This window comes from Pristiophorus japonicus, chromosome 14 (assembly GCF_044704955.1).
Source record: "Pristiophorus japonicus isolate sPriJap1 chromosome 14, sPriJap1.hap1, whole genome shotgun sequence".
Lineage (NCBI taxonomy): Eukaryota > Metazoa > Chordata > Chondrichthyes > Pristiophoridae > Pristiophorus > Pristiophorus japonicus.
Window position 1 is genome coordinate 124861102 of NC_091990.1, and position 12114 is coordinate 124873215.

The window sequence follows — 12114 nt, forward strand, 5'->3', positions numbered from 1 at the left end:
ATCTACAACAGGTGTCCTTTTGGAATTCGCTCGGCTGCAGCCATATTTCAGAGGAACATGGAGAGTCTACTGAAGTCCATCCCGAGAATCATCGTGTTTCAAGATGACATTCTGGTCACAGGTCGTGACACTGCCGAACATCTGAACAACCTTGAAGAGGTTCTACATCGTCTGGACAAAGTGGGACTCAGGCTGATAAGTTCGAAGTGTGTCTTCATGGCACTGGAAGTTGAATTTCTGGGGAGGAAGACTGCTGCTGATGGCATCAGGCCTACGGACTCGAAAACCAAGGCCATCAAAAATGCACCCAGGCCTCAGAATGTGACAGTGCTGCGTTCGTTCCTTGGTCTACTCAACTACTTCGGTAATTTCTTACCTAGATTGAGCACTTTATTAGAACCACTGCACATGCTGCTCAGAAAAGGCGTCAACTGGGTTTGGGGTGTGTCTCCAGATAGAGCTTTCGAGAAAGCTACAAATCTGCTTTGCTCCAACAAGTTTCTGGTACATTATGATCTGTGTAAGCGTCTAGTATTGGCCTGTGATGCTTCATCATATGGGGTTTGCTCCATGCTCCAAGCTAATGAGTCGGGTAAACTACAACCTGTTGCGTAAGATTCGAAAAGTTTGTCAAAGGCGGAAAGCGCCTACCGCATGGTAGAAAAAGAAGCTTTATCCTGTATGTATGGGGTTAAAAAGATGCATCAGTACCTGTTTGGTCTTCGTTTTGAACTCGAAACGGATCACAAGCCACTCATTTCATTGTTTTCTGAAAACAATGAAATCAATACTAATGCATCGTCCCGCATCCAGAGGTGGGCGCTGACATTATCTGCCTATGATTGTCATTCGCCATAGACCTGGCACCTAGAATTGTGCTGATGTGCTGAGCCATCTGCCTTTGCCCACACTGGAGGTAGAGATGCCACAGCCTGCAGATCTACTGTTAGTTATGGATGCTTTTAAGAGTGAAGGAACCCCTGTCACTGCTCAACAAGTTAGGACCTCGACCAGACTGACCCAATTTTATCGGTTGTAAAATGTTGTGTCCTTCGTGGTGATTAGTCTGCTATACCTATGGAAATGTGTGATGAGACCAAACCTTACAACCGTTGCAAAGATGACCTATCCATTCAGTCAGATTGTTTACTGTGGGGTAATCATGTTGTTATGCCTAAGAAAGGCAGAGAGAAATTTGTACGTGATCTACAAGCACTCATCCCGGTATTGTCATGATGAAAGCCATCACCAGGTCTCGCATATGGTGGCCTGGAATTGACTCTGATCTGGAATCATGTGTGCATCAGTGCAACATTTGCATGCAGCTAAGCAAAGTACCAGCGGAATCTCCGCTGAGTCAGTGGTCGTGGCCATCCAAACCATGGTCGAGGATCCACATTGACGTTGCGGGTCCTTTCCGAGGTAAGATGCTTTTGTTGTGGTGGAAGCATATTCCAAATGGATAGAGTGTATAATCATGTCATCCACAGCTACCATTGAGAGCCTTCGTGTCATGTTTGCTGCTCATGGTCTGACTGACATCGTTGTGAGCGACAACGGATCTTGCTTCACCAGTCTGGAGTTTCAAGAGTTCATGAAACTCAATGGTATTAAACATATGAGGTCAGCATTGTTATGTATGTAAACTTGTATATACCTTGTACAGCCACCAGAGGGCTCATCCCCTGGAGTCCCAAGGGATCCCACAATCCCTTGGGAGCACAGGTACTTAGAGGCCTCATAGGTTGGAGAGGCACTCTGGAGAGCTGCAATAAAAGACTAAGGTCACACTTTACTTTGAGTTCACAGTATCCAGTCAGACTCTATTTATATACAACAATTGGCGACGCGATACAGATGACAAACCCAATGATGCAGAGAACAGTGGGCATCCTGGAGAAATTCTCGGAGGGAGATGATTGGAAACCTTCGTGGAGCGATTCAACCAATACTTCGTGGCCAACAAAGCTGGAAGGAGAAGCGAACGCTGCCAAACGAAGGGCGATTCTCCTCACCGTCTATGGAGCACCAACGAATGGCCTCATGAAAAATCTGCTAGCTCCAGCAAAACCCACAGAGAAATCGTACGATGATTTGTGCACACTGGTCCGTGAGCATCTGAACCCGAAGGAAAGCGTTCTGATGGCGAAGTACTGGTTCTACACCTACAAAAGGTCTGAAGTCCAGGAAGTGGCAAGTTATGTCGCCGAGCTAAGACGCCTTGCAGGATATAGCGAATTTGAAGGACATTTGGAGCACATGCTCAGAGACTTTTTCGAACTTGGCATTGGCCATGAAGTGATACTTCGCAAACTTTTGACTGTAGAGACCCCAACCTTGAGTAAGGCCATAGCGATAGCCCAGGCGTTCATTGCTACCAGTGACAATGCTAAGCAAATCTCTCAGCACACGAGTGCTGCTACAAGTACTGGGAACAAAGTGATGTTGTTTTCAAATAGCAACGTACAGGGCAGGCCCCACTTGCTTGCAGCTGCACATCCGCAGATGTCTCAGAAGGGTGATGAATGCAAGGCCATTAACACCTAATTGGCGCTGCGGGGGTGATCATCGTTTCCAATCATGCCGCTTCAAAGCCCCGCACCAAGAGTTCCAGCGGTGAATACTAATCAAAAACTCATAGGTGCGCGCCAGCTTTCTAGCCTTTCTGGCCCCATAAAGTCTGAGAGAGCTGAAAGTACGCAAAGTCAATCAGCAACAGAAAGATGACAACCGGTTCACTTGGGCTTTCATTATGAATGATTAATTATGAGGACCTAAATTTTAACCCACCTTCTCCAGATGCTGGTTGACCGGTTGTGCATCTCCAAGCTTTTATTTCAAGCACTAAATACAGGAGCTGACAATACAACGGCGAGCAACTGGTCCACATATTGCCAAGAATGGAGGCCTAAGGCCATCAATGTACCCAGCACTTGCCAGGTGTGGGCAGCGAGAGCTGGCAGCTGGTTCCCGCTCGAAATGCTGTATATTAAACTGTCCCCGCTTCAACTTCTGACTTCTGTGTATTAAATGGTTCCCAGCTTGGACGCAAGTTGGGCATTGTACCCCATAATGCAGCTGGATTTCCCGAGCACTGCTCCAACTGCATAGAGCCCATATGGAAAAGTCACTGAAGGGGAGGCCACCATTTAAAAAAAAAAACCCTGGATGCTCTGCTCCTGTTGCCAAGTGCACCTCTGCTTCAGATTATAAAATTGACCGGCACACAACTGCCAAAATTGCCAGGCAGAAAATCCAATACTGCCTTCTAGCGCGCAATAACCTGGCACCACTGGACATTACGAACGATGCACTTGAAACACTGGATAATTATGCAAATGTGCTGATCTCCTGGCATCTCATGAGGTTGATTCATTTGTGTTCGAGTAGAGTCGGCCTGTGTCATTGAGTGTGGGACATTATCTGCCCCACTATCTTCCACAGGTTTATTTTTAGTTCTCCCACCTGTAACATGGAGGTGTGGGCTTATTTATCATTCCAAAATATTCCCATTACTTTCATGCTAATCCAGCCTCCATTACAGTGCTGGTGCACTTCAAAGACTGCCTTCCTACTTTACAATCAAAAGTCCTTTTGCCCGGATGTGATCTTGGTCTATTTCTGGTACCCACCGCCACATTTCCCCATGCCACCTCTCACTACCATTGCGCACTGCGACACCCTGGCCTTCAAAGTAGGCTTCAATTGGTTTACCTCCTGGGCTAGGTTCACTTGCTGAAGGGAGCCGGAGATGAATTTCTCAGATATTGTTGCCCCCCCATATTAGCCTGAGTTTTTAAATTTGTTTTGTCTAGCCTAGATAATCACATAGTTTTCGGTAGGATGGGGAGTGTATTTGTCATGATGCACAAGGTATCAGTTTTGTTGGGCAGGCTGGATGACCAGAGGGTCACTTTCTGTCCATCATTTTACCACATGTTTTGTCTCCCAACAGCTTCTCAGTCTAACTATTCACTTGTACAAGTGGACAGACTGCGTTATAAGGGGACGATCATGTTCACACCCAGCATCTGCTACGTGCGAGCGTATGGCTCAATATTGGTGCGGTTTGCCTGATGCATGTTGCAAAGTGAGCCGCCTCACTCACCATTGCTCTGTTTATAATGTACACACTCTGCCATGTCATATGGGTCATACCGAGCTCAGTTAAAGTGAAGGTCTTTGAGGCAGGCACTCTGCTAAAGCTCTGATGTTGTACAAATGTGTTGTTAAATGCAATTATGCGACATCATTCTTTTAGCCTCAAATAATCAGCAGCTCCAAATCATTTCTCCTCAAAAAGGTGATTCAATGGTTGATTGAAATGACCTAGAGCAGAGCTGCTCCATCTAATTTCCAGTCTTCTCTTTGCTCAGCCCTCTGAAATCTCAGTGTGGTCCAAACCTGTTCTGGCTGTGTCACTCTCGCCTCTGAGTTCAAGACCCACTCCAGGGACTTGAGCACAAAAATCTAGGCTGACACTCCTTCTTCTTTGGTGGTCCCTCGAATCGAGGATGACTTGCTTCCATGCCAAAAATGCTGACACCCCAGTGCAGTGCTGAGGGAGTGCTGCACTATCAGAGGTGCCGTCTTTCGGATGAGACGTTAAACCGAGGCCCCGTCTGCTCTCAGGTGGAACAACAGATCCCATGGCACTATTTCAAAGAAGAACAGGGGAGTTATCTCCAGTGTTCTGGCCAAAATTTATCCCTCAATCAACAACAAAAAACCCCAGATTATCTGGTCATTATCACATTACTGTTTATGGGAGCTTACGGTGTCTAATTTGGCTGCCGTGTTTCCCACATTACAACAGTGACTACACTCCAAAAGTACTTTATTGGCTGTAAATTGCTTTGAGACGTCTGGTGATTATGAAAGGTGCTATGTAAATCCAAGTCTGTCTTTCTTTTAGTGGAAAGTGGAGTGAACTGTTAGGATGTGTTCAGCACGATTGGTCAAAGACTATTGCTCTATTCAGCACAAAATCCAATGGGTTGTGGGCCAGTTCAAAAGCTGTTATTAAAGTTCTTTAAAAATGAACATTGCAGTCAACTCATTATGTTTAGAAAATTCGAGACTGTCTGTTCTAAAGACAAACAAAAAATGGATAGACTGTGCACTTATAACATCTGTAACCCATCTTGGACAATAATGTTGCCCCTTCAGCATTACAGTAGAAAATGTATGATTTCTTTTTTAAAAACAGCATTAAAAATAATTTTCTGCAGTACCATCAAGCACATCCCATCCCACACACTCTGCTTCAATCCAAGTATTGGAATGTTAGGTGTGGCAGCAGCTCATGTTATAATTAGCCCGTCTCACTGCAGTCTCACAGTGTAACTACTTGCTTTCACAGGTCATATTTTGGAGTCACGGGGTTGGTGCCAGCTTTGGCTGGGTTTCTTGTTGGGGATGCAGGCAGGTGATCCAAACACATTTAGTTGATGCATTCAGTCAACAACATGGCAGCGATCAACTGAGCTGGTTAAACAGATTGCAATGTGCGGCGTCATCATCAGGAATGCGCGCATTAACAGATGACTTGACTGTTACTAAACAACTGCCTGCACCTGCTCAAATCCTTTTAAGTGATTTGGTACAATTGAACTGTTCAAACTCGAACTGATTCAAGCGCATTTTGTTGGCCAAGTAATCCTAGGCTCATTTTCATAAATGAGAAAGAACAGAAACTGTTAACCCTTACTTTCTCACCCAGTAAAATGCAGAAGTGTTTTCAATGGTAAACTGATATACCAGAGGATTTTCATGACTGCTGGGAAGATGGAGGGGTGGGGGGGGGGGGGGGACGGAGAGTGAGTGGAGAGGGGAGGTGGAGGAGGGGGGGGGGGAAGAGAAAGAGAGGGAGTGGGGGGGGGGGGGAGAGAAAGAGGGGGAGTGGGAGTGGGGGGGGAGAAAGAGAGGGAGTGGGGGGGGGGGGGAAAAGAGGGAGTGGGGGGGGGGGGAAGAGGGAGAGGGAAGAGGGAGAGGGAGAGGAAGGGGGGTGAGGGAGAGGGAGGGGGAGTGGGGGGGGGGGAGGGGGAGGGGGAGGGGGAGGGGGAGGGGGAGGGGGGGGGGAGGGAGGGGGAGGGGGAGGGGGAGGGGGAGGGGGAGGGGGAGGGGGAGGGGGAGGGGGAGGGGAGGGGGAGGGGGAGTGGGGGGGCTGAGGGAGAGGGAGAAGCAGGAGCGGGGAAAAATCTAACTGGCTAAATCCCTACCCCACTCTCAAAACAATGTATATTTTACCACAAAATATTATTTCCACTATTTTAGGAACTACATATAAAAGGTTTTAAAAAATGAATGTGAGGAAGACGCAAAGGACGAGAAGACAACAAAGAGAGAAGAAAGTTGCAAAGTGTTGCCATTTAGCAGTGACATGTTAATTACCTGTATTTGTGGGTTTAAAGAGTTACCTTATCCCCTTACCCAACCTCAAGCTGCTTCTTTCATGGGCCTGTGATCATTGTGCTCTGTGCCTACCCTGGCTGGGCTGCTGATCTAAAGGACGACGTTTTGAGACGGCTAGCAGAGAAATAAGTTGAGAAAAAAAAGGAACCAACAATGTTCCAAAAGATTTGGCATTCCCAAAGGAGGATAAAAGTTCAAAAAGCAAGTCTTTGTTCCGTTCCCAGTAGAAATTTTGATTTGGAAGATAAATTACAGCTGCACGAAGCCAATTTCCTTGAAAACATTTCCCTCATCTTCACAAATACTGTACGGTTTGGAATTCTACAATAAATCATTATGGAGTTCCACGACAACACATTTCTAGAATCATCATCCAACCATTAAAGTATTAAGTGGAAGAGTCAAGTACAAATGTCATACTCGGCCCTTTCCTTCACTTGCATGCCAGGTTCTCCACGGTTACTTGGCACAGAAGCTGCCGACCATTACAATGAGACAACGCCACAATCACCACCACTGACATTGCCCCCACAAGTGGTGTGAGGCACTGTGGTATCTGTTCAATCCGAGGTGCTCATCCTCTCCTTCCTCGTTGGAATATTTTGCCAGAGTGAGGTAATCTGGCCACAATGAATCATTTGTAAGCTGGTGACCTTTACATAAGAACACAAGAAATAGGAGCAGGAGTAGGCCATACGGCCCCTCGAGCCTGCTCCGCCATTTAATACAATCATGGCTGATCCGATCATGGACTCAGGTCCACTTCCCTGCCTGCTCCCCATAACCCCTTATTCCCTTATCGGTTAAGAAACTGTTATCTCTCTCTTAAATTTATTCAATGACCCAGCTTCCACAATACTCTGAGGCAGCGAATTCCACAGATTTACAACCCTCAGAAGAAATTCCTCCTCATCTCAGTTTTAAATGGACGGCCCCTTATTCTAAGATTATGCCCCCTAGTTCTAGTCTCCCCCTTCAGTGGAAACATCCTCTCTGCATCCACCTTGGCGAGCCCCCTCATAATCTTACACGTTTCGATAAGATCACCTCTCATTCTTCTGAATTCCAATGAGTAGAGGCCCAATCTACTCAACCTTTCCTCATAAGTCAACCCCCTCATCTCCGGGTTGCTGCTCAACAATAATGAAGGCACCTGAACTACAACACAATTTGGTTGCGAAGGATTTCTGGTACCCGAGGTACTGAGCTGTTTGTGCTTATAAATTGGCTGCAACACCAAATCAGTGCAACAACTCCAGCTCAAAATGACTTACACCCGACCACTCTCCATTGTTCCGAGCTGCATCACGTGGCCAGTTTCACACCAGCATTCTCCAATAATAAATAGAAAATACAACCCCATACAAATGCAGAAATACTTTACTAAAGCTAAAGATGTTATGTATTTAACCCCTTGTAACCTGCATCACACCTGACCACCACAGGACCTACCTGTTGGAGTCCCAAGGTATCCCCAGCATCCCTTGGGAGCACAGTATATAAGCAGGCCACCCACGAGGTACCTGCACTCTGGAATCTTAATAAAGGAGCTAAGGTCACACTTGCTCATTACACACAGTACTCAGTCTGACCATTTATTATGAGCATAACAGATGTGAATACTTTATATTGAACATTTAAAAACATCAACAAAAGCAGTACTTTCACATACGATATTCCATCTAAAAAAAGACTTGGATTTATATAGCATCTTTCACTACCACCGGATGTCGCAAAGCGTTTTACAGCCAATTAAGTACTTTGAGTATAATCAATGTTGTAATGTGGGAAACGCAGCAGCCAATTTGCGCACAGCAAGCTCCCACAAATAGCAATGTGATAGTGACCAGATAAAGATTGAGGGATAAATATTGGCCAAAACACCGGCGAGAACTCCCCTGCTATTCTTCTAAATAGTGCTATGGAATCTTTTACGTCCACTTGAAAGACCAGACGGGGCCTCGGTTTAATCTCTCATCCCAAAGACGGCACCTCCGACATTGCAGTGCACCCTCAGTACGGCACTGGAGTGTCAGCTGAGATTTAGAAACCTTCAGCACAATGCACTGAACTTATGAGCACGCTGATGCTTAATGTGAAGTTAAAACCTAGTACCAGCAACCAAATTGAAACAGGTGCCCCTCGTCTCTGCAATGCCTACAGACCATGAAGACCCAACCATCATGAAACTAGCCACAGTGTGTGACAATGATATATTTATGAGCACAAATATAAGGCAGGTCACATTTTTACTAACTACCAAATCAGGAAACTTCCCATTGAATAAATATGTCTGGGTGCAATATATTTATATGATCCTTGGATCCATTCAAACATGTAACACGCGTTATATGATTGAACCCATTCACTTTATGTATTTCATTATTTCCATTGAATTTGTATGCATTGTTATTTTTAAACTTTTCCCTATTCCATTCTTAAGATTGTTAAATTCAAGTATGCTGTCCCGGAGGCTTGTGTTGCTGGAAGTTATGGAAAGTTGGATATCTCCCCCCCCAATCATCCCCCACCTTCCAAACCCTCTTTCCCAGTGTCTCTGCAGGGCAACTTCCTTTGACAAGCAAAATCATAAACTCTCCACACAGAGCGGCATGGTGTGAGCTTGTATCACATCAGCATGTTGGGGTATCAATGCCCTATGCCACCAATGATGCATTGTTCGAGCATTAAGAAAGGTAACAGCAGTCAACTACCTTTCCTTAAACCCAACAGCCAAAGGAGTTACATTCCATTAGACTCAATATAGTTTCCAAGTAAGGTAAAATTATCACTTTCAAAATAGACAAATCCAAACGAAAGTTGGATCATAAAGACGCATGAACTGACTGGCTCCGGTTCATAAATTTAAGAAACGCACCATCAGTCTTGGTTGTATATACAATGTGCTATTATTTATACAAAAAGGTATTTGTTTCTCCTGCATAAATCAAGTTTAAACCTTAAAATGTCTAAAGGCATGTGGCAAAAATCCCATTACCTTCGAAACAATAGAATGCCTGCTCATTATTTGACTGCTCTAGTGTCAACTATGAGTAAATACGGGTCAATAGGCTGGCTTCAAATCTTTTACGTCGGTTCCGTTTAAACAAAGGTGATCATGTCGAGTTGTTAACACTGATATTTTAACCCATTTTCCCTTGGTTAATATTTTATTGGCCAGAGTGATGTTTGAATGACTTTGTTGACTGTGTGTGCAAAGCTGTATGGTGTAGCAGAGCATTAGACTGTCAGGGAGCTCTGCGGAGTATTGGTAGGGAGTTTGGTCATTCACTCTATTGAGCTCCTGATCTCAGCCATATTGCTGTAGGAAAGCATTGAGAGAAACCAGATAGCTCTTCACACTGAAGGGGAAGAATTTGGAAAGTTAGTGGTCACTTCTCTCGAACCCTTCACCATCTCTATACAATCAGACTGTTTGTCCGACATCCAGCACTGAATGAGTAGAAATTTCCTCCAATTAACTATTGGGAAGACTCAAGCCGTAGTCTTTAGCTCACATCACAAGCGTTGCTCCCTTCCCACTGATTCGATCTCTCTCACTGGCAACTGTCCAAGGTTGACCAAGTCTGTTCACAACCTTGGTGTTATACTGGATCACGAATTGAGCTAGCTACCTTACATCAATTTGATCACGAAGACTGTCCATTTCCACCTTCATATCATCACCCATCTCCACCATTGCCTCAATGTATCTGTTGCCAAAACTCTCATTCCTTGCCTTTATCAATCTAGACTGGACTATTCCAATGCACTCCAGGCCAGCCTTCCTAGTTATACCCTCCATAAGCTTAAAGTCATCCAAAACTTTGCTGTCCATGTCCCAACTTGCACCAAATCCCACTCACCCATCTCCCCTGTGCTTGCTGGCCTACATTGGCTCCCAATTAAGCAACGCCTCAATTATTAAAATTTTCATCATTTTCAAATGCCTCCATGGCCTCTCGCCCCTCCTTATCCCTGCCATCCCCTCTTTATCCTTATAATCCCCCTGGACCTCTGCGCTCTACCGATTGAACATCCTGATTTTAATTGACCAACCATAGGTGGCCATGCCTTCACCTGCCTAGGTCCCAAGCTCTGGATTCCCTCCCTAAATCTCTCCACCTCTCTTTTTCCTCCTTTAAGACGCTTCTTATAAACTACCTCTTTGACCAAGCTTCTGATCATCTGTCCGAATATCTCCTTGTATGGCTTGGTGTCAAATTTTGTTTTTTGATAACGCCCCTGTGAAGCGCCTTGGGACCTTTTATGATGTTAAAAGCGCTATATAAATATAAGTTGTTGTTGTATAACTATTGTACTTGTGCAATTCGTAGCACCTGGCTCAAGACTGGCACAGATGGAAGCAGAGAGTCAGTTGCCATCTGGTAGTATGTGCTTGATGTTGCATATGACCTCATGTAAACACAGCCATTGCAACGTGTGATTTTACATACAAACATACAAATTTCTCTAGGTGATTAGCGTGAACCAACAGTCACAGTAGCTCTTGTTCTGTGATAGTGTTACTGAAACACAGCTTGCAGAATGTGCTGAACACTCAAGGTTCTCGGTTTTACTGATAAAGCTCAGTACATTAGTCTCTGTACCTTGACAACATCCCTCTTTGCCTCGGGAAAAGCTACTTCAGATAGCTTTTGGAAAGGTTAAACGATTAAAAAGGCACATCGAGTTCCCATTCCCACAGTTTTTACAGAGCTCCATCAATTAGTTTTCACCCCAAGCTTCATCTGTTCATATTTATTTAATTTTTTTTTGGAAATAGCCATGCTCCCAACTTAGTCACCATTTTGGGCAGAACATGCCATTGCAATTTTTCATAAAATACAACGGAAATAATTAATAGACACAAGTTTGGATCAAACACATACATTTAGAACTAGTTGCTTCCGTATTTATATATTAAACAGTGGGATGGAAAATTCCTGAAGGAACACTTTTCTATTAAATAAATAACAGATACTTACATTAATGATGACTGCCAACTTCCCAATCCCTCTGAGAATGTTGTACCAGATACCTAAAAAACAACAGGAAAACCCTTACTCTCTTCTGCACCATTTTGGGTATGGTCAAGCTAGTTTCATGCTACTCCCCTAAATGGTAGCAATATCTTATATAGGACCAATTACTGCCAAAAAAAGGACAAATCCAGCCCAAACTGAATTCTTGTTAAGTTATTCATTCAGTGATAGTTACACAATACTGAAAAATGACTCTCTAAGACAATCTTAGAATATTATAACCATAAAGCACGGATTAAAAGCGCTACAGAAATCATATACAACATAAGATTCTGAGAGCGCTTGACAGGGTAGATGCTGAGAGGCGGATTCCCCTGGCTGGAGAGACTAGAACTAGGGGGCATAGTCTCAGGTTAAGGCATCGGCCATTTAAGACAGAGATGAGAAGGAGTTCCTTCACTCAGAGGGTGGTGAATCTTCAGAATTCTCTACCCCAGAGGGCTGTGGATGATCAGTCATCGAGTATATTCAAAGCTAAGATCAATAGATTTTTGGATTCTAGGGGAATCCAGGGATATGGGGAAAGTGGAATTGAGGTCGAAGATCAGCCATGATCTTATTGAATGGCGGAGCAAGCTCGAGGGGCCATATGGTCTGCTCCTGCTCCTAATTCTTATGTTATGTTCACCACTGTTGACTGTCCATGCGTTTTTAT

The 12114-nt window shown here is 44.6% G+C and overlaps 1 protein-coding gene across 1 annotated transcript in view; it reads right to left on the bottom strand.

Annotated features, from left to right (window-relative positions):
• ano1a (anoctamin 1, calcium activated chloride channel a) overlaps nucleotides 1-12114 on the bottom strand; it is a 379673-nt gene that overhangs the window by 36000 nt on the left and 331559 nt on the right. The window contains exon 23 of the mRNA XM_070899592.1: nucleotides 11403-11455. Within this exon, the coding sequence (XP_070755693.1) occupies nucleotides 11403-11455 (53 nt within the window). The remainder of the gene's footprint in view (nucleotides 1-11402; nucleotides 11456-12114) is intronic.